Raw genomic sequence first — 20,893 nt, forward strand, 5'->3', positions numbered from 1 at the left:
ACAGCAACTTACAAGTGAAATCTTCTCAACACGAGGTTTTCCAGTGCAGTCAGGCTTTCGCATTCAGGTTTTATGAAACCACTGAACTAAAAAAAAAATATATATATATATATATATATATATATATATATATATATCGAGTAACTGATCGGCCCCTTGCGATGGAACCAGCAGGACCAGATACAAGCGTGCATCCATTGCCAGGACCTGATAGGAAGCCTGATATTAGTGTAGTGTGCATCCATTGACAGGACCTGATACCACTGTGCATTCATTTACAGGAAATGATACTGTGCCTTTCTTGACAGGACCCGATACTAGACCTGACACTAGTGTGAATCCATTGACAGGACCTGGTACTATTGTGCATCCATTGAAAACTGGAAGTATCGTAGAGCAACTTCTGAAGCTGAACACGGGATGTGCAAGAGGTGCAATCCAAAAAACTAAGGATCCAAGTTGGACTTTTCTACAATATTCCATTTAATAATTTTTACCTCCTCATTACTTTTTCTTTTCGGGCAAACTTGTGTGCTGAAACTAATTAGACATTTTTGTACATTTTGCAATTGTATCATTTACATTATTAAGGAAATTTATGACAATGTTGAACTGGATTTTCATGATGCATATACTCTATGTACCCTATTGAAGCCGATGAACATCATAGAAGGGGCGCCCTGCCCAGAAAGATGCTCTGCATTTAGGATGTATGTGTCTCTACAAAGCGTGTCCTATGTTGTCATTAATACTAAAAAGTACCTGAAAAGATTATTTGTATGGATTTTCTCATACAATAGCTGCTAATTGATATCTAAACTACTCGTATGGTGATATTTAAAGGGAACCTGTTATGTATGAGAATGCTATTATCCTTCAGATATAGGTCTAATCTGCATGTTAATTTCATTATTAAGAGGACTGGACACAGTACTGAAAGTGCAGCTCCTGGGATGAAATGAATTATTTCTCACAGGAGATGCCATCTTTTAGTCATATACGTAAGGGTGTTCGGAGAAATTACAGTCACCGCACACAGCGGCAGAGGGTGGACTGTAGGCCGCAGATAGTTGGCTCTGCACTGATGCATTGAGGAGCATGCTGTTAGTCACAGGGCTGGCTTACAGTGTTGTGAGCAGTTTTTAGCAGTGCCAGCACACTCGAGTGACTGAAAACCTGCAGCTCCCCGGTGACATCTTAATCAGACATGACAAAATCCCCCTAATAAAGACAGGACACGTCAAAATAATTATATCTGTCCAAGAAAAGAGGCAAAGCACCGGCGGCACTGTTGTACCGCCAATATATTTCCCGCAATCAAAAACACGCATTATGCCCGGAGAACGGGTGCTCTATCCTTGAAACAGTCAATTTCAGAATCCAAAACGAGAGAAATAAGGCTGGCACTCACCTTTCGTAAAATCCACCTTTATTACATAAATAAAATCTTCAGCAGGGGAGCAATGTGCATGGTTAGAGGACAAAGCCTCCAATGCACATTCCTCCCCACTGCTGAAGATTGTATTTATGTAATAAAGGTGGATTTTACGAAAGGTGAGTGCCAGCCTTATTTTTCTCGTTTGGATAGTTATATCTGTGGTAAGATTTATTAGTATTGGGAAGACAGGCTCAGACTAAAAAGGTCCCACTGCTGCATTTCAGCACAGTCTGTTTTCTTATCTAGGAAGGAGCAGGTACAACAGAGCCATTTTGGCAATAACTTGTGCTGCCAAGATGCATCTGAGGATGCTTCTGCCTGTGGGATCAGAAAGTTGTACTTAGGGGTCCAGAATTACTACAATTGTTACAGGAAAGATGTATATCTTTGTACCGTGTTAGCCAGTAGATAGAAAAATATTCAGGATTGAGAGTCCTCAGTAGTTGATACCTTTTAATGGCTAACTGAAAAGATGGTAATACATTGCAAGCTTTCGAGACTACTCAGGTCTCTTCATCAGGCTAGACTAATACAAAATCTGAAGTCACATATTTATGCACAATACAGCCTAGAAAAAATGCAATAGATAAGACAAGTGACGTGAAGCAGAACTATCAATATGGGAGAGGGAGAAACATAAATATAAACATTGGACCAGTTCATAGATAAGGAGTCTGGATGTTTTATGGTCCTCTGATTGGGGTCTAGTTCTGTGTTGCCCTGCAAGGTTTTAAAAGGAAATTCCTTAATTGATGTAAAAAGACATAAATCCATGCGACACATTCATTCCAGCACTGAGAGTGTCAAAGTTCGTCATAAATTTGTACTCCCAAACTCGTCTCTCTATCTGAGATGTGAAGTTACCTTTCAATACCAGTAATTTCATATCCATGCTGCTGTGATCAGGGATACAGAAATGTTTTGCCACAGGTAGATCCATTCTTTTTTCTCTTATTGTGTGACGATGAGCATTCATCCTTGTTCTAAGCTTTTGCCCTGTCTCCCCCACATACAGACCCCCAGTTGGACATTTAGTACAAATAATTAAGTACACCAGTGTACAGTACAGTGGTGTACTTAATTATTTGTACTAAATGTCCAACTGGGGGTCTGTATGTGGGGGAGACAGGGCAAAAGCTTAGAACAAGGATGAATGCTCATCGTCACACAATAAGAGAAAAAAGAATGGATCTACCTGTGGCAAAACATTTCTGTATCCCTGATCACAGCAGCATGGATATGAAATTACTGGTATTGAAAGGTAACTTCACATCTCAGATAGAGAGACGAGTTTGGGAGTACAAATTTATGACGAACTTTGACACTCTCAGTGCTGGAATGAATGTGTCGCATGGATTTATGTCTTTTTACATCAATTAAGGAATTTCCTTTTAAAACCTTGCAGGGCAACACAGAACTAGACCCCAATCAGAGGACCATAAAACATCCAGACTCCTTATCTATGAACTGGTCCAATGTTTATATTTATGTTTCTCCCTCTCCCATATTGATAGTTCTGCTTCACGTCACTTGTCTTATCTATTGCATTTTTTCTAGGCTGTATTATGCATAAATATGTGACTTCAGATTTTGTATTAGTCTAGCCTGATGAAGAGACCTGAGTAGTCTCGAAAGCTTGCAATGTATTACCATCTTTTCAGTTAGCCATTAAAAGGTATCAACTACTGAGGACTCTCAATCCTGAATATTTTACAATTGTTACAAACTTAAAAAAAATAAATAATAATTTATACACACACACACGCGTCATGCGAGGGCGTTTTTTTCCCCAGCAATATAAGAATTATACTATAGATATACATACACACGTTTGTTTTTGCATGCTTTATAAAAATAAAATTATTCTTGATTTGCAATATTCTGAGAGCTATAGCTTTATTTTTCTGCTAAAGGAGCATTTTTGCAGGACAACATGAACTCAATCTATATTTAATGCAACTTTTTGATAGCCTTATTTTTCAGTTTGTGTTTGCCGGCGTGAAACTTAGCCAAGTTTTTTTTTTTTATGACGGTATTGACCGGCGTTAAATAGTGACACTTTTATAGATCATAGTAGAAAAAGACAGCAGGATGGCACTCCCCGTTCTCTTGAAATGATTCACTTTATTTCATGTTAATAAACCATAGGCGTTGGCACGGGAGAAATGCAAAAAGACGGACGACAGCCGTCTCGTGCACAATGCACTTCAACAGGTCCCATGCTCAGGCTCAAGGAAACAATAATTTATACCACATGTGTGAACAAAAGAAACTCCACCCTTTACCTGAACGCGTCTTAAAAAAAACCCCAAAATAAAAAAATTAAAACAAGCATAATTTACATACACCATATGCAATAAAACTAGCAATCATAACCGCTTCAGAGAAATACGGACATATCCTCTTTCATTTAGACCCAAAGGACCTGTGGCTTTTGTACGGAGGTCCTTTGGGTCTAAATGAAAAAGTGGATATAAAATTAGTGTTTCCTTGAGCCTGAGCATGGGACCTGTTGAAGTGCATTGTGCACGAAACGGCTGTCGTCCGTCTTTTTGCATTTCTCCCGTGCCAACGCCTGCGCTTTATTAACATGAAATAAAGTGAATCATTTCAAGAGAACGGTGAGTGCCATCCTGCTGTCTTTTTCTACTACGATAATTCATGTTTTCTCTTCACATGGAAAGAGCACCCCGTTCAGCAAGGGTTACAGGTGTCACACTGATAGCGGTTATAAGTGACTTTGCGGGTATTTCTTTCTCAGGGACAGTGCCAGATGTTTCTTTTTTCTTTGACTGACTTTTATAGAGCAGATTGTTACAGACATTGCAATACCTAATGTTTTTTATAAATGTTTATTTATTGCCCCAATACATTGTTATGACTGTCCAGGAGGTTGTTTTGTATTCCAATTTTTTTTTAATCTATTTAGTCCCACAGAGGAACTATTACACTCCTTTGGTTAATGCTTTGCAGTACTTCTGTATTAGACCTGTTAGACCCCACTGCATATAGGGTCTAAAGTCTCCGTCACACACAGCGATCTCGCTAGCGAGATCGCTGCCGGGTCACAAGTTTTGTGACAACAGCGATCTCACCAGCGAGATCGCTGTCTGTGACAGCTATCAGCGATTGGCCCCCGTCGGGTATCGCTGATCGTTCATGAAAGGTCAGGACTTTTTTGGGGTTGTTGGTCTCCCACTGGCCAGCACGCATCGCTGCGTGTGGCAGGCGTGAGAGCAACGACCAGCGATCAGCTAGCTGGTAACCAAGGTAAACGTCGGGTTTCGGTGCACAGTGCACAGAAACCCGATGTGTACCTTAGTTACCAGCGCGCTGGTGCAGGGAGCTGGTAACTAAGGTACACATCGGGTTTCTAAGTGCCGCCACCGCTTAGAAACCCGATGTGTACCTCGGTTACCAGCTCCCTGCATCAGCGCGCTGGTAACTAACGTACACAGCGATGCGCCCGCTCGGCTTCGCTGGTGCTGATGAAGCTGTCTGTTTGACAGCTCACCAGCGATCCTGACAAGGTAATATCATTGTCGGGATCGCTGGTGCGTCGCTATACGTGACGGGGCCCTAACAGGCGTCTGCCAGTGCGATCTAATAGACATTGAGGCCATTATTTGACCTTCGGCTGCTATGACCACCATTTTGTGGTGGCGGGGTCAAGTGAAACAGAGCCCCCTTTATCTCACAAGAGTCTAAATCCACTATAGGTATTAATTGCAGCAATTAGAGGGTTAAACAGTCAGGGGCAGTGGTGGCACCAGTCCTGGCTGTTACAGCAGGAGATTGATTAATATCTGGCAGGAGATGGCCAGACACATCACTGTGGCCACAAAGTCACCATGATGTACCAGTAGGTCCGTTTGGAGGAAGTACTTGCAAATCCTATCTATAGTTGAAACCTCTAAAAGAACAAACTGGCAACTTTTTCTCGCTTCATAGCCTGGAGGTTATAGAAGTGACAAAATATGGAACATATGCACAGAAAGTTGTTTTCACATTGTTGGGCATGTGTTCATTATTTTTAATGTTTATTGAGCGCTTTCAAGACATTGTGTGCACATATTCCAAGTCAATTAGTTTTCTCCATGTAAGTTGCTAGCAAGTTAGTAGACGCCATCTAATTAGGTCTCGGAAGTGATTGTAATAGTTTATAAGTGGTAGCATAGACCCACTCATACTGTAACATTGATGAATAATACATATTAAAAACACTTTCATAGTCCCGGTTTATTTTTTTTCGTTAAAGTTTATGTATGTACAGAATTTAACTTAACAAAAAAAAAAAAAAATTCTCAAAATAAGGTTACGGTACAATTTACACATTGGAAATGGAGCATTTTACAGGACAAGAAAGGCAGGTGTAGCTCAAATATCAAACATTTAAGAACACAAACCTTGTGCCAGGCATTTCCATAATGGCCAAATAATTCTATTAAAATACAGTAACTATTTCATCACAAGGTTTAATCAGTGGTGGTCCGGGGGGGCAGAGTCCTCCACCTCCACCTTTGCCGGCTGTGCTCCTGCGGCTATGTTCGGCTCTCCTTGGAGAGCTGGGGTTACTGATGTACCTTCTCAATTACTTTCTATGAGTCCGTACACCGCCCTCTAAGAGGAGCCGATCAGAGCCAATCACAGCGTTCAGGTGAGCCCTCATGCTCCTTTATTTTAGGCACATACACCCACTGATCAAGTCAAGACACTTGACATATCAGAAGTTTTCTGAAATAACAGTTTCACTTTCCCAGTAAAACAATCATTCAGACTTGGGGTACACCGCAGACCACCCCTGCAGTCAGTGGCATGAAAGGTAGAGTACATACTGAATAATCCAGTTCATTCACTCATCTTCAGCTGTATAAATGTTCTGATTCCGTCTTTTAATCCGGACATTGCTACCTTGTCCATTCTCATCACTTAGCCTCTTGAGTGGTCTCTCAGGGTTCTTTCCTTCACCTTCTGTCTGACTGCTCTCTGACCTTTCCATCTCATCATTGGTTGAATCCAATGCTTCATCTGATGAGAGCGCCATTGAATCTGGGAGGTCTTGTATGCTGGAGAAGCTCATAGACAAGTCTGGGGTATATTCTGGAGAGGGCTCCACAGATTGTACAGAGAGGTCTTCTTCATCCTCCTCCTCCAGAGTGATCTCATCAGGGTTAATTGAAGAAGAGAGGATGGAGGTATCAGTGCTGTATTCACTAGGATCTTCTACAGAGCCACCACTGTCAACATCATTGTCTTCCGACACATCAAGTTCTCCCCCTACATCATGTAGACCAACTTTGGCATTGAGGTCAATAAGTCCAAAATGGGCACAGAACTCTGTTGTCTGTGGATTTACTACATGGGATACTACCCTGTGGTGCTGAGGCTGGTTTGGGTTATAAGATGGTAGCGTGACCCTAAAGTTGTACGGGATATTGACGTCGTTGCAGAGGTCCTTACAGACTTCTTGTTTGCTTTGTTCAGTGGCGCGGTAATCCCACCTAGCATGGAAAATAAAAAGTTAGTGTTATTCTCATTTTCTCCAACTTTGCCTTTTTCCATACTAGTTAGACAGGCATCTAATAAAGAGGTACTCTCAAGATTCGAAGTTATTCCCTGTCCGTAGGATGGAGGGGGGGGGGGAGGGGTTTAAGAGCCCACTGCTGGGACCTCCACAGATTCCAAAAACCGTATGACTGGAGCGGTGGCCGCTCGTGTACACTGCCACTCCACAAATTTAAATTCATACTGGGAGTGCAAAAGATCAGCAGAATACTACTCAGCCATCTCTGGCGGTACCACACAGAATGAACACAGCAGCTGTGACTATGATCATCCGCTGCTCCAGTCACATGAAAATCTGGTTCTTGGGATTGGAGGGGGGGTTCCAGCGGTCAGATCCCCACCGAACAGGAAGCTATCCTCCATCTTATGGATGAAGAATAACTCCAAAACTTGGTACAACCCCTTTAAAATATCTTTAAAAAAAAAAAACAAAAAAAAAAAACAAAAAACACAACACATCAACTAAGGCCCTAAGAGCAGGTTAAAAAGAAATTGTAAACAGTTTTTTGTCTGATTAACAGACTTTCCGATTGTCCTGTAACCTATTCAAAGTGGGGGGTGATTGGTGACCGCCACTTATTGTTAATGGTAGGTCCTCTGTGACCTACATAAAAAGGTGTTTGTGTTCTGTGGAGATCGCGTTCACTAGCAATGTATCAGCTTATGGCGAGGCTTGGTGGCCAGTGTAAAATTGGCAAGTTTTCATGACCATGTTAATATATATATATTTAAGAGTCAACATTGTTTTAATTTTTTTCCCCCATTAATCAATAGTACACGAAAATAAGGAACTGATATATATTTTAAAAGGAAATCTGCTTATTTTCCCTCCTGGACCAATCTTTCATTCTCAAATCATATATAAAATTGTCTTTAGTGATTGTAAATTTTCTCATTACCGAAATAGGAAATGACAGTTGGTGCTCAATGTTCTATGGAGAACTTGCAGCAGAATGACTGTGCCTCTAGCTCCTTCACAGAATTTTAAAAGTACCAATTGCCATCTCCATTCTCAGTAAAAAAAAAATAAAAAAAAAAAAAAAGTCTGTCTTCACTGAATACTATTTTACCTATGAATAGAGAGAAGATCAATCCAGGAGGATAAAGAAGCAGATATATCTGATAAGATTTATTAGGCTATGTTCACATGTTGCCTTTTGCTGCAGTCAAAAACCTGATCTCTTGGCAGAAAAAAAAAAAAAAAAAAATTGCTTGCTGCATTTTTCAGGATCCCAAAGTTTAAAGTTCAGCTCTGCTTTCACCATACAAGTTTCAAAAATGCAAGATATATGTGAAGCCATAACACATTTATGGGCAAAGGGCAATTTGAGCAAAATTATTTTATTGCAAAAATAGCGACAATTGGACCAAAAAAAAAAAACAAAAAAAAAAAAACCCATGGCAAAAATACAAACCTGCAAACGTAAAAACAGTGGGGGAGAACAGGTGAATTGGTTGGCCAGTTTACTTAAGACATTAGCAGGGCATTGAGTAGGTAAGGTATGCTCTACATTCACACATTGGTGAAGCATTGAGATGGTTGGGCTTTGTTTAAAAAAATAAACAATTTAATGTTTGCATGAGATTTGTTACCTAATAGTGTGTGCTATAAAAAGCAGCTTTGAATTTGCATTAAAAACTACAGTAAGATTGCAACGAGTGAACAAAGCTTTAAAGTTATTGTTGCGTGTACTGTTGATTTATGAAACACCAATTAAAACAATGGTGGTTACACTTTAAATCTAACTTACCAAGGTGTTTTACAACTCAAAAACTTGCTTTAGAAGTTTTACTAAGCCGATACATGCTTAAGATTTTTTTTCTTAATACAGTCACTGCATTGTACGTAAAACAGTTGTCCCCTAGAAGCACAGGTTCAATAAAGTCCTGTTTTCCACACCAGATTACAAGCCAAAATGAATATGGTATATACTAAATGAGGCATGGGAAAGCATAGCCAGTACAATTCTAATTGTGATGTAAAGATCAGCTAGAATTAGTGGACAAGACAAACCTAAAAAAAATCACATATGTCAGCCATTGGTGACTTATCACCGGAGCAGAAGCCCAACTGCTGTCAGCCACAAGAAGAAAAAGTGGCAAGCAGTGCCAGATAACACTTTTAAAACTATTAAACAAAAAAAAAAAAAAAAAAAAAAAAAAAAATAGAAAGACAAAGTTGTGACAATCACCTGGTGGCTAAAAATGTTATTCCTTTATTATATTTCCCGGGCAGAAGATACAAACGGAAGACAGAATGACGGCCGTTTTATGCTGTAAGAGCCTGGATGAAGCACTTGGAAAACAGAGCAACGGACGTTTCACGCTGCAATGTGTATCCTCTGCCCAGTATGTAATAAAGGAATAATACTTTACTCCATTAATTTGATTGCAATTACTAATAGTGCCAACCTATTCTTTTTTCACTTATTATTTAGCTAGAAAATTAACATTGCTCCAGATTTCACAAAACTCCTGCCCCGCCCCTCTAAAATCAATACATAAAGTCTGGAAGGCTGTGAAACTCACCTGCTGTGCAGACCATTGTTCTCAGGCATATTCCATGTCCGGGGTGTAACATTCAGGAGGTTTTTGGTTGCTTTTAGAACAGACAGCCATTCCAGGTCATATTCGAGTCTTTCTGGCTTACTTGGATCGTGTTCAACCTCTACAATCTGGGGATGGTTGAAAAGAAAAAATAACCCATAAGCATCGTAGCAGATGTAAATGACATCACGTCTAGATAACAGTAAACCACTCTCACCTGGAGAAATTCTCGATGTGGCAGGCATTTATCAAGCGACAAGAACTTTGTGGCTTTAGGCAGCTTGCCCTCTTCTTTATTCTGCAAAAATCAATATAAACTGGTCAGTAACAAGGAATAAGACCAAGTTCAAACGTGGAGTCCGGATCAGCACTGCTGCCAATCAGTGAGCTCAGTGAATTTAAGCAGCTCGCGCAGCCTACATCAGCAGATCTAGAAGCGCTGTTGACATGACATCCGCACTGCAGACCACAGACATCAGGAAACAGCACTGGAGCCAGGCAGGGTATCACTTTACTACTAAGGGAACATTTTTTTTGAAAGAGTACAACCCCTTTAAAAGTTCTTAACAAGTGTGCTGTAAAAGCTAAAAACTTAGGCTTATATTTACTCCCTTAAATTCTGATATGTAAACTTATATTTGGGGGGTGGAAGGGATTAAAAAAAAAAAAAAAACAAAAAACAAAAAACAAGAAACAAAAAACAACGATCGACACGGTGGTCAATTTTTCTTACCGGATGTTGTAAAAAGGCAGCAAATTTGACATGGAGATGAGCAGAAAACCAGTAAGATGGCTGGAGGTGGTGTAAGAGTTCACTGGCTGCTGGGCTGCCCAGGGTGTTACTCTCTACCTCTTGTGTCAGGAACTTCTTTTTCTTCAAGAGTTGGTTTTTATTCCCATAGTGGTAGATGCCACGGGGCCAGTCATGGGACAGGAAAACATCCATAGGCTCCTGTAGCTGCAAAAGCATAAGATCAGAGCAGATAATTAGTACAGTAATTACTAGTTACTTTGTTCACTCCAGGTAGACACTACAGCTAAGTTAACCAGATAAGACTTTAAAAGATCTACAAATATATGCTTTAAATAGAGGGTACATGATGCCCCTCTAAAGAGTGCCATGAAATCGGGTTTAGGGCTGAAGTGAACAGTTTCTGTGACTCTTCTCCTCTGCCCTGCTGAAGGCTTGGATGGGACTTTAATAACTGCAGTAAACTCACATTTAAAAGGGAATACTGTCCAGCCGCCTTACTGAAAGCACTGCTAGTGGGGAAAAAGTTTTGCAGCCACTCCGATTGAAGCCTTGTGAATCCTCACATCAGACATGCTGCACACTGTAGGACTCTCTGATGGAAGAAGCAGGCATTCATGTGACCACAAACATGTGATTTGCATACTTCCAGTCACATTCAGACTAGAATGCATTCAGCCTCGCTGAATACACTTGCATTGAGCGAGGCTGTCCACATCTACTCTGCATGTGACCACATGTACGCAAAGCACACACTTAGGTCATGTGCCCACCGCTCTTGGCACCAGAGAACCTGGTAATTGCACAGAGCAAAAGGATCTGAGGATTGACGAGTCTGCAGAGTGACTGCAGATTTGTAGCTCAAGACCAAACAGCCCTATTAATGTATGTGCCCATAAAACACTGTTAATGTTCTGTAGAGCTCAGGGAGACAATGAGAAGAATGCCAGTACAATGTGCCTACCTGCTTCAGTTTAAAGACCTCTATATTCCTCACATGGTACGCACTTCTCATTGTATCGTTCGTATATGGAGGGTGTTCAAAATGTCCTATATAAATAACAGAACAGAAATGTTACCGAAATGTTTAAGCTGTACACAAATGAGGGATACAACAGATCACAGTATGAAAAGTGACAACACATCAAGGTACACCACAGTGTTCAAAAAAGGTTTACTTCTGCTACATTGTGTGTCCTGTTTTCATGTACTATACAAGTACCCGTCACAGATCAATCATGTATCCAGGCACAATCCCATAAAGCTTACACAAGAAATATGTAGTTGTAATAGGGACAATTTATCCCAAAATTGCCCACTCACCTAGAAAGGGGAAATTAAAGTAATCTCCAGCAGTCCTAAGAAGTAACGGAGTGGCAATGCACATGATTGACCTCAACTCCATTCAGTTGGGGGGCGCTTTCCACAATTTAAATGTATAAAAATTTGTACACTACTGCCCCTTTCACACACAGCCCACAGATAAAAATGTACATTACAGGTAAAGGCGGAGTTTCTGCAAAATATACTTACATCTAGGTAAATGAGCAAAAGAGTTAATGAGTAGGGATGAGCGAATAGCTTCGGATAAGGAGTTATCCAAATAGCTATAGCGCTTACCGAATAGCTGCATCGGTAACCTGGATACCTGAAGCGCTCCCGATGATCAGCTGTTCGGCTCCGCAGCTGCATGTGTCACCACTGTGTGAGTCACAGCACATGCATGGAGAGCCTGTTTGTTGTGACTGTCACACAGCCGCAACACATGCAGCAGCGAACCCAAAACAGCTGATCGGGAGCGATCCAGGTAACCGATGCAGCTATTCGGTAAGCGCTATAGCTATTCACTCATCACTAGGTGAAATAGATTACCAGTGAATTACAATGGCAGACCTACCTTTCCTATAATCGTGTGATTTAAAAATTCCAGACATTCCTCCAATTCTCACCCCACGATACTTCACTACACCAGCATATCCTTAAAACAAAAAAAAAAATTTAGCTAAAATTAACTTAAAATTCTATCAGTGTTAAAAGTGTAATACAATTTAGTATACAGTCAGTGTTTCGCTGAAGGAGGTCACCACTCTCGGATTCACACAGATGCCTTCAATTAAAGGCATTCTCCACAACTGTACAACCCCAGCTTAATCAATTCAGTGCCCCATGGAAATAATGTACCTCCCATAGCAGCGCATTCCACCGATGTGGCTGCTGTTGTTCACGCTGACTTGTCCACGGCTATTCTAAAAAATATTTGCCAATCTCACAATTGTCAGATAGCAAAAATGACAAAGTTTGAAGCTTGACAAATACCAGCACGGGAGACCGGCTGGGAATCCCTGGTAACACTGGTGTTCCCAGTGGGTGATATGATGTCGAGTCTTGTGAATACTGCAGCAGAATAGCGACCACCAACCGGCTGCAGCCTTTAATACCTTGTTAGACACAAAAACTGCTCAGACAAAATATTTATGACCTGGAGCTAAGCACAGGCCACTGACTATCATTTGACCGCTGTGGTGCTGTCACCTCACATGCCAGAAACAGCAGTGCAGATATTGCTGGAATAGCGCTGTTGTGGAAGTTGAATATACCTTGGTAGTATTTTTATGGGGCACTGAACTAGTTAAGTTGAGGTTGCACAATAGTAGACAATCCCTTTAAGAGGCCCCACTGGCTTTTCTCGCAACACCACTATCTGATTAGAAAATCCTTCCTTCTAGATGTATGTGAGGGGATGGGATCCTTCAATACGCCTTCTACCCAAGTACTGAAATACTTCTAAGGGCACAATCAGATGGTCGTAAAGAATGGGACCGCAATGCTCAGACTGGACGGCAGCTCTCCCAACCACAGCATGACAACCAGGGCTGTGGAGTCGGAGTCGTGGAGTCGGAGCTCATTTTCGTGGAGTCGGAGTTGGAGTCGGTATAAAATGGACCGACTCCGACTCCTAAAATATATAATAAATTGGGTACAGTAATTCAATGCAGGATGTGCTGAATATTTTTTAATAGGAGTTTGGGAAAGTTATGAAATATCCTATAAATGGCTGTTCTATTCCTGATCTAAGGCTACATTCACACACAGCGTTTTTCCTGTGTTTTTTGAGGATACGTTTTTCCGCTGCAAAAGCTGATCATCTTTTTAAAAAACTGCATCACCTGAAAGGTTTTTGAGCTCATAGATAATGTTTTCAATAGCAAAAGCAGATTAGAAATCTGCTCTATCCATATCTGTCTATCCATATCGTATCTGTACCAAAAAGAATGAAAACCGGGTAGTACACCAATATATATTCTGTTCTATCTAAATATCTTGATTATTGGATCATAAAAATGATTAAATGTCTGAGGTTCACATTGTACTACAATAAATTTTTCACTTAAATATAAGCAATATGTGTGGGAGTCGGAGTCGTGGAGTCGGAGTAAGGGAAATTGAGGAGTCGGAGTCGGAGTCGCAGGTTTGGCTTACCGACTCCACAGCCCTGATGACAACTGCATAGAAAAATATGAAGCCCTCATGCTCAGGTTGTTAGAGCCACCGGCCAGTCCAAGCAATCCTACTAAAATAAACCTATATCCCCATCAACCCTAATTCTCTTCAAAACACCACAATGCAACATGAAATTTCCAACCAATTTAAGAAATAAGGAAAACTTTGGGTACCTACCCAAGTAGTAGATATTTGGTGCCACCCAACCACCATAGGGCAGTTCCTGAAGGTAATTTGAAGCTTCGTGATTCCCACCAATGAAGATGGTAAGTACCGGAGCTTGTTTCTCACCAGAGTAATACCTATCAAAAACACCAAATAAATAATTTTTATGGAGTCTTAAAATACTTAGAAAATGTTTGCCATATAAATGTACACTTAAGTTAGAGGTATATTAGGAAAAGGGGGAAATGTGGATTAACATAAAACTTATTTAATATGTTAAAATGTCCTATTCACAATAGACTACAATTAGCCATTTTAAGCCATCTTGAATAGGACATTTTAACCTATTGAATTTAAGTAAAATTTTAATCCACATAATCCCCTCACCCCTTTTTCCTTTCCCCAATATACCTATAAAAATAAATCCAAGCCTTGCATTACATCTGTAACACTGTACAGTAGTTACTGTGGCTCACATAGCACAGGATACATTGGCACAGTGTACACCATAGATGCTCATGGGGGTTACACAGTATTGGTATATGATCTTACTTGTAAAAGGTCTGCATCTGGCGGTATTTCGGAGGCACGGCCATGCATTTCATGTCCCCCTCATTCCTCACTGCTTGAAAGTCTCCGCAGCAGAGCAGGAGGTCCACTTTAGTGTTCTCCTTCTTCTCCAGAAACTGGATAGTCTCATAGATCTTATCCAGCTCTCCATGGCAGCAACCCTCCACAGCAATCTTCATGGCTTATGCTCAGTTACAAGACAAGGATCGTCTTTACACTAACATCTGGGGAAACACAGAGTGGACATTTATAGCATGCACCCAACAACGAAGGAAAAGCAGCAAAAATAAAAAAGGCTCTTAATTAAAGGGATTGTTCAGACCCTGGAAAGTCTTTTTAACAACTTCTTGGAACGTTAACAGAGTCCCTCTCCCCTTACAGACACCCTGCGGCCTCTTCCTGGGTTCTCCACCACTGTGTTCAGACCTTTAACAATGAGATTTTAAAATGGATGTGACTGTCTTATTTACTACAGTGATTGGCTGCAGTGGTCACATGACCATGTGAAAACAGCATCAGCAGAGGCCAGGAAACAGATACCAGCGATGGACCCAGGAAGAAGCACATGAGCCATTACTTAGTAAATTGGGTTACATGAAGGATTTGGGGAGGCACATGGCTGGAGACACGGAGCATTTGTTGTGATACACCCAAGTGAGGTTTGTACACATCTATGCTGCAAAACCATCCCCATAGACGAAAGAGAGTGCAGAGCAATGATCAGATGCTGCAATTTCTGTAACAGATCTACCATGTGTGATCAGACCCTCACAGGTGACATTAGACTTTTACATATTTGAAAACCAAAAAAAAAAAAAAAAAAAAAGACTATGGATGGAGGGTGAAACCATAAGTCATGAACAATAGAAGCACGACATAAGTGAACTGCACATGAACACCATGACAATCACAGTCACAGGTGTCTGGACATTTCTCCAGCTTCCAAAAAAAGAAACAAGCACATCCTTTTTTTTCTTTTGGGGGGGGGAGAGAGGGTTGCCCGCCCAGGTACTTCTGGCCACCCTGATGCGATTCCATAGTCTGTAGCTGTGGATAATTCTAATACTAACAAAGGATCTAAAACTTTTAGAGAAAAGTGGACCCCAAAAGCTGTAAAAAACCCAAACTAACAAAGTGGCTCCTCCTGCCTCCCTGCTGCAGCCTCTGAGCTCTGCCGGGAGAGAGGGCACTGGGCGGCAGCTGCACAGTGGGAGACCCCTTTAAAGTTGGAAACACTAATAATCTTTATTTTTATATAGTAAGCGCCCTCAGGATGCCGAGCAACAGAAGTGCGGAGATTCCCGCTCTGCAGCCCGCAACAATCACCCTCAGTTCATAGAGAGGGAGCCCAGCTAGGAAAGCCTCCTAGAGGAAGGACACCTCCGGCCTATGTTCTCGGCAGCACAGACCCCACGCGTGTCACGGCTCAGTCCCCAGCGCCCACACCTCCCCAGCACACGTCTTACCTGCTGTCCAGCGCGACAACTCCAAGGACTGAATGCTGCAGCGCGCATGCGTCGCCTCTTCACCAGAGCAGGAAGTTTCGGGGCGTGACCGATGACGTCACGCAGAGGGCGTGAACTTTCCGTTTTTACTAACGCTTCATTGGTTCCAAAGGACAAAATTGATTTCGTTCGAGCTATTAGAATAATTCAAGCGGCATAAGCCATATGACAGTATGCCCAGCGCTCACAGAGCAATTAACAATGGCGGCTCCGGTCAGTACACTGGTCACTCTGACCGTGCTAGTACTTGTGTCATGTGATCTGAGGAAAGGCGTGATCACGTGATAGCCGGAGAAGTGTATGTGAAACGCAAAACTGACAGGCTAACATAGGGAAGTCTGACTTCCGGGGAGTTTAACGCATGCGCATCTGGTATCAATTCAGCTGTGTTCCCTGATAATAAAGCAGCAGTCCTGTGTACCTGGCCACAGTAAGTGACGTCACAGGTGCGGGTGGGCTGTGCAGGTGGGGGGAAGTCACTGGTTGTAGGGGCCCTGTGCTGGCAGGGGAGGGGGTGAGCAGATCGGAGACTTCCTCAATATTCTGCAGCAGATAATGCCATACTGTGTGAATCAGGGGCGACACTAGAGTCTGATCACTGTCTGCTGGAGAGGCAGCTAGTGTTCTCTGTTGTCGGCTGTTTCATTAGGGTGTGTGCACACGTTGCGGATTGTGCTGCGGAATTTTCCGCATCTGCGGATTAGCCTGCGGTTTGACACCTGTAAAATGGACTCAGGGAGTGTGTGTACATATAGTCTGGACCCAGGGAGGGTATGTACATATAGTCTGGACCCAGGGAGGGTATGTACATATAGTCTGGACCCAGGGAGGGTATGTACATATAGTCTGGACCCAGGGAGGGTATGTACATATAGTCTGGACCCAGGGAGGGTATGTACATATAGTCTGGACCCAGGGAGGGTATGTACATATAGTCTGGACCCATGGAGGGTGTGAACATATAGTCTGGACCCATGGAGGGTGTGAACATATAGTCTGGACCCATGGAGGGTGTGAACATATAGTCTGGACCCAGGGAGGGTGCGTACATATAGTCTGGACCCAGGGAGGGTATGTACATATAGTCTGGACCCAGGGAGGGTATGTACATGCAGCGTCTGGACCCATGGAGGGTGTGAACATATAGTCTGGACCCATGGAGGGTGTGAACATATAGTCTGGACCCATGGAGGGTGTGTACATATAGTCTGGACCCAGGGAGGGTGTGTACATATAGTCTGGACCCATGGAGGGTATGTACATGCAGCGTCTGGACCCATGGAGGGTGTGAACATATAGTCTGGACCCATGGAGGGTGTGTACATATAGTCTGGACCCAGGGAGGGTGTGTACATATAGTCTGGACCCAGGGAGGGTGTGTACATATAGTCTGGACCCAGGGAGGGTGTGTACATATAGTCTGGACCCATGGAGGGTGTGTACATATAGCGTCTCGACCCAGGGAGGTTGTGTACATGCAGCGTCTGGACCCAGGGAGGGTGTGCCGCTAACAACTGCAGATTTCACACTGATCGCAGAATTCTGCTGGGAATACATCTGATGGGGATGGGAGAAACCAGAATCTTGCACAGCACCTCTCCCCCGAGCTATAATCTGCACAAAGAATACTTTGTTTTGCTTTAGAAAAGCTAATGTTTATTTGGTACTGCCAATAAAGCTTCTTTGAATTGAATTGAATCAGTACAATAGACTTGTGCCCACACCCAACCTGACATGTAGCTGATGACATTTCCATTTCTTTGTATCTGTTTAGTTTAATACTGAAGCCACATGAAGCCATACAATGGAGGGGCACAATAATCCCACCAGGGGCACAATAGGCTATACGCATGTGAAGACCTATGGCTTCTCCACCCTGCTTAGTAAGAAACTTGTTTTCTCCTTTACAAATCTGTTGCTTTTACCTCCCTGATTAGTTTTGTTTGATTGCTAATTTTGACAAAGTGTTAGGATTCTGGGAACATATTTTTTCTCACTTGTCATCTGTCCACAATCTGTATTTTTTACAGCAGCAGATATTAATAATTTCGTTTCTCACATTAACCTATGATATGTGAGAGAAAACTAGGCTGAGCTTCATGTGACTCTAACACTTTGTAAAAATTAGCAATCAAATGAAACTAATCAGGGAGGTAAAAGCAACAGATTTGTAAAGGAGAAAACAAGTTTCTTACTAAGCAGGGTGGAGAAGCCATAGGTCTTCACATGCACATGCGTATAGCCTATTGTGCCCCTGGTGGGATTATTGTGCCCCTCCATTGTGTGGCTTCATGTGGCTTCAGTATTAAACTAAACAGATACAAAGAGATGGAAATGTCATCAGCTGCATGTCAGGTTGGGTGTGGGCACAAGTCTATTGTACTGATTCAGCACAAAACAAAGTATTCTTTGTGCAGATTATTGGTAGCTCGGGGGTGAGGCTGCTGATTCTGGTTTCTTCCATCCCCATCAGATGTACTTCCAGTAGAATTCTACGATCGGTGTGAAATCTGCAGTTATTGCAGGCAGCACAGACCTGACACTGGTGTCATATATGAAGCAATCGGCCATTCATGCTGCAGCATGTGGAGGAGACGTCATCAAATCACACAATGCCGGTGCTGTAATACACAGTGGATTTTCCACCTGGAAATCTGCAGCCCATGTCGTTCAGTTTAAAGAGAACCTGTCACCATGAAAATACAGTTCGGTCTGCAGGCCCCATGGAATAAGGCAGGGGAGCAGAGGGTAAAAATAGTCACCATGTGGCCTTTATGCCAGCTCAGGTCTTCAAGACGCTGCTTAGATGGCACACCTGGGCATTGGCTTTCAATGGAAAAGGCAAAAAAGGAGACAAGTGGAGCAGACAGGAGACTAATAACATGTAATAACGTTGTGAAGCCATGGGGATGAAATTCATAGCACGTTTCGAAAATTTGTATGTGGCCATGTGGGAGGCCCTTTCTGCAAGTTTCTGTTGGAGATTTCTCTACATTTGCTATCGGCCGGAGCGTGTTGGCCTATCCACTTTTTTATCAGCCCATGTTGATGGGCATGGACTTTAGAAATAAAGCACAGCCCTGAAGGATATCGGACATCACTACAGGACAGCTAGAATCCCTCCCTATATACAGTTTCTTTGGGGAAGTGACCCGCACCTTTACCTTTTCTCTATGAGCTTGTCCATTTAACCTTTTAAAGAATTTGATTAAGCACATTTCATTTATAGTTTCTTACATTCAATTTTTAGGAATATTATAGTAATTTTTTCTTCATTGTGAATCTGGGAACCAGACATTTCTGTAATTGGGAAACGTGTTATTTTCTGGTGTAAACAGGGGCACTGACTCTGGGAAAGGCTCGGGCCTCCAGGAATACTAGATGGCAGGTCTAGTCATTAGCTTTTCAGTGCAAAAGACAGAAAGGAGACTAAGGCCACACGCACACACGGAGTATTTGGTCAGTATTTTACCTCAGGATTTGTAAGCCAAAACCAGGAGTGGGTGATAAATCCAGAAGTGGGGACGTGTTTCTATTAGACTTTTCCTCTGACTGATGTACTCCTAATTTTGGCTTACACATGCTGAGGTAAAATACTGAGCAAATACTGACCATGTGCACGTGGCCTAAGATATATTACACTTAAGTTTGCAGAATGACTAGGTGATATATGACTGGAGGAAATAAATGTGTCTAGCATAACAAACAACACCCAAATGAAATATACTGTCTATTAATATTGATTAGAAAGTAACAATAAACATTTCCCAAGAAGTATACTACTTTGTATAGGGCAACAAATAAGAGGGGATAAGGGGAGGGAGTAACACTTTCCCTCAACAATGTGCCCCATAAATCACCCAATGTTACCACGGATTTTGGCACCCAAGACTGGCTTTTCTACGCAACTTTGTCTCAGCCTAGAATACCCTAGAGAAGTCCTATGCCAAAATGGCCACCTCTAATATAAGGATTCCCCTAAAGGGAAAAGACACAAATTGTATCCATACAAAAAAAAAATCCAAACGACATCATATATATCATATAGGACACACTGTAGTGACCTGTCACATGTGGTGATTATCTATAGCTATAAAGTATACTGCTCAAAGAAATAAAGGGAACCCTAGGCACTCTTACTGAGTGGACACATGGATGTTAGTGACCTTCCTATCATTTCTACCTGTTGTTTATTCCATTGTCACAACAGCAGGAGAAATTGAATCACAATCAGTGTTGATTTCACAGAGGTGTGACTGACTTGGAGTTACATTTTGTTGTTTAAGTGTTCCCTTTATTTTTTTTGAGCAGTGTATATACAGTAGTACTTTGTATAGTCATATAACTTAAAGGGACAAGTGTAGAGAGCCCTATTTTCATTATCGAAAGGAAACAGTGGGAAATCACAAATGGCCAGAATCCCACATCTCTACCAGATCCACCAAATAATTGCAATATGGGATAAAATACAAAGGAACCCCACATAGCTACCATGTCGCCATAACCTTAGTGCGTGTCCCCATTATGATGCTGGTTCATATGCTCATGTAGAAGGTGTTCCATCATAAGAGGTTTGTGAGAGTAATGACAAATATCCATGGGTTCAGCTGACAGTAAAATAAATGTGGGTCACCTGCAAACTGATAGTTGGGAGAAATGTCGATCTTGCATTTCCGATTTTGGACTACCAATCACATTACTCTCCCAGAGACAAGCCGTTGGCCAACGTGTCAACTGGCGGCTTTCTCATAAAGCTCACAGGCACTCTTGGCTGAGTGATCGCCCCTGTGTATGGATGAGTGTCGGCTTATGACTGTATGTGAGTGTCGACCAAATGATCAGCTGAAATAT

At 42.0% G+C, this 20,893-nt stretch overlaps 2 protein-coding genes across 3 annotated transcripts in view; one reads left to right on the forward strand and one right to left on the reverse strand.

The window, feature by feature from the left end:
• Positions 1 to 5,657: 5,657 nt before the first annotated feature.
• DBR1 (debranching RNA lariats 1) lies at positions 5,658 to 16,230 on the reverse strand. The gene is made up of 9 exons (XM_073551540.1): positions 16,004 to 16,230; positions 14,520 to 14,761; positions 13,980 to 14,104; positions 12,199 to 12,279; positions 11,266 to 11,351; positions 10,284 to 10,508; positions 9,768 to 9,848; positions 9,533 to 9,678; positions 5,658 to 6,939 (listed from the first exon to the last, which is right to left on the reverse strand). Exons 2-9 carry the CDS (start codon positions 14,714 to 14,716, stop codon positions 6,291 to 6,293), a joined length of 1,590 nt encoding a protein of 529 aa, XP_073407641.1. The 5' UTR covers positions 14,717 to 14,761; positions 16,004 to 16,230; the 3' UTR covers positions 5,658 to 6,290.
• A 133-nt stretch (positions 16,231 to 16,363) lies between these two features.
• The window catches only part of VPS8 (VPS8 subunit of CORVET complex), a 313,830-nt gene continuing 309,300 nt past the window's right edge, over positions 16,364 to 20,893 (forward strand). For both annotated transcript variants that reach the window (XM_073551536.1, XM_073551537.1), the window contains exon 1: positions 16,364 to 16,472. In XM_073551536.1, the coding sequence (XP_073407637.1) occupies position 16,472 (1 nt within the window). In that variant the 5' untranslated portion in view covers positions 16,364 to 16,471. The remainder of the gene's footprint in view (positions 16,473 to 20,893) is intronic.

This window comes from Dendrobates tinctorius, unplaced genomic scaffold (genome assembly GCF_039654945.1).
Source record: "Dendrobates tinctorius isolate UK_male_01 unplaced genomic scaffold, ASM3965494v1 ptg000177l, whole genome shotgun sequence".
NCBI classification, from domain to species: Eukaryota; Metazoa; Chordata; class Amphibia; order Anura; family Dendrobatidae; genus Dendrobates; species Dendrobates tinctorius.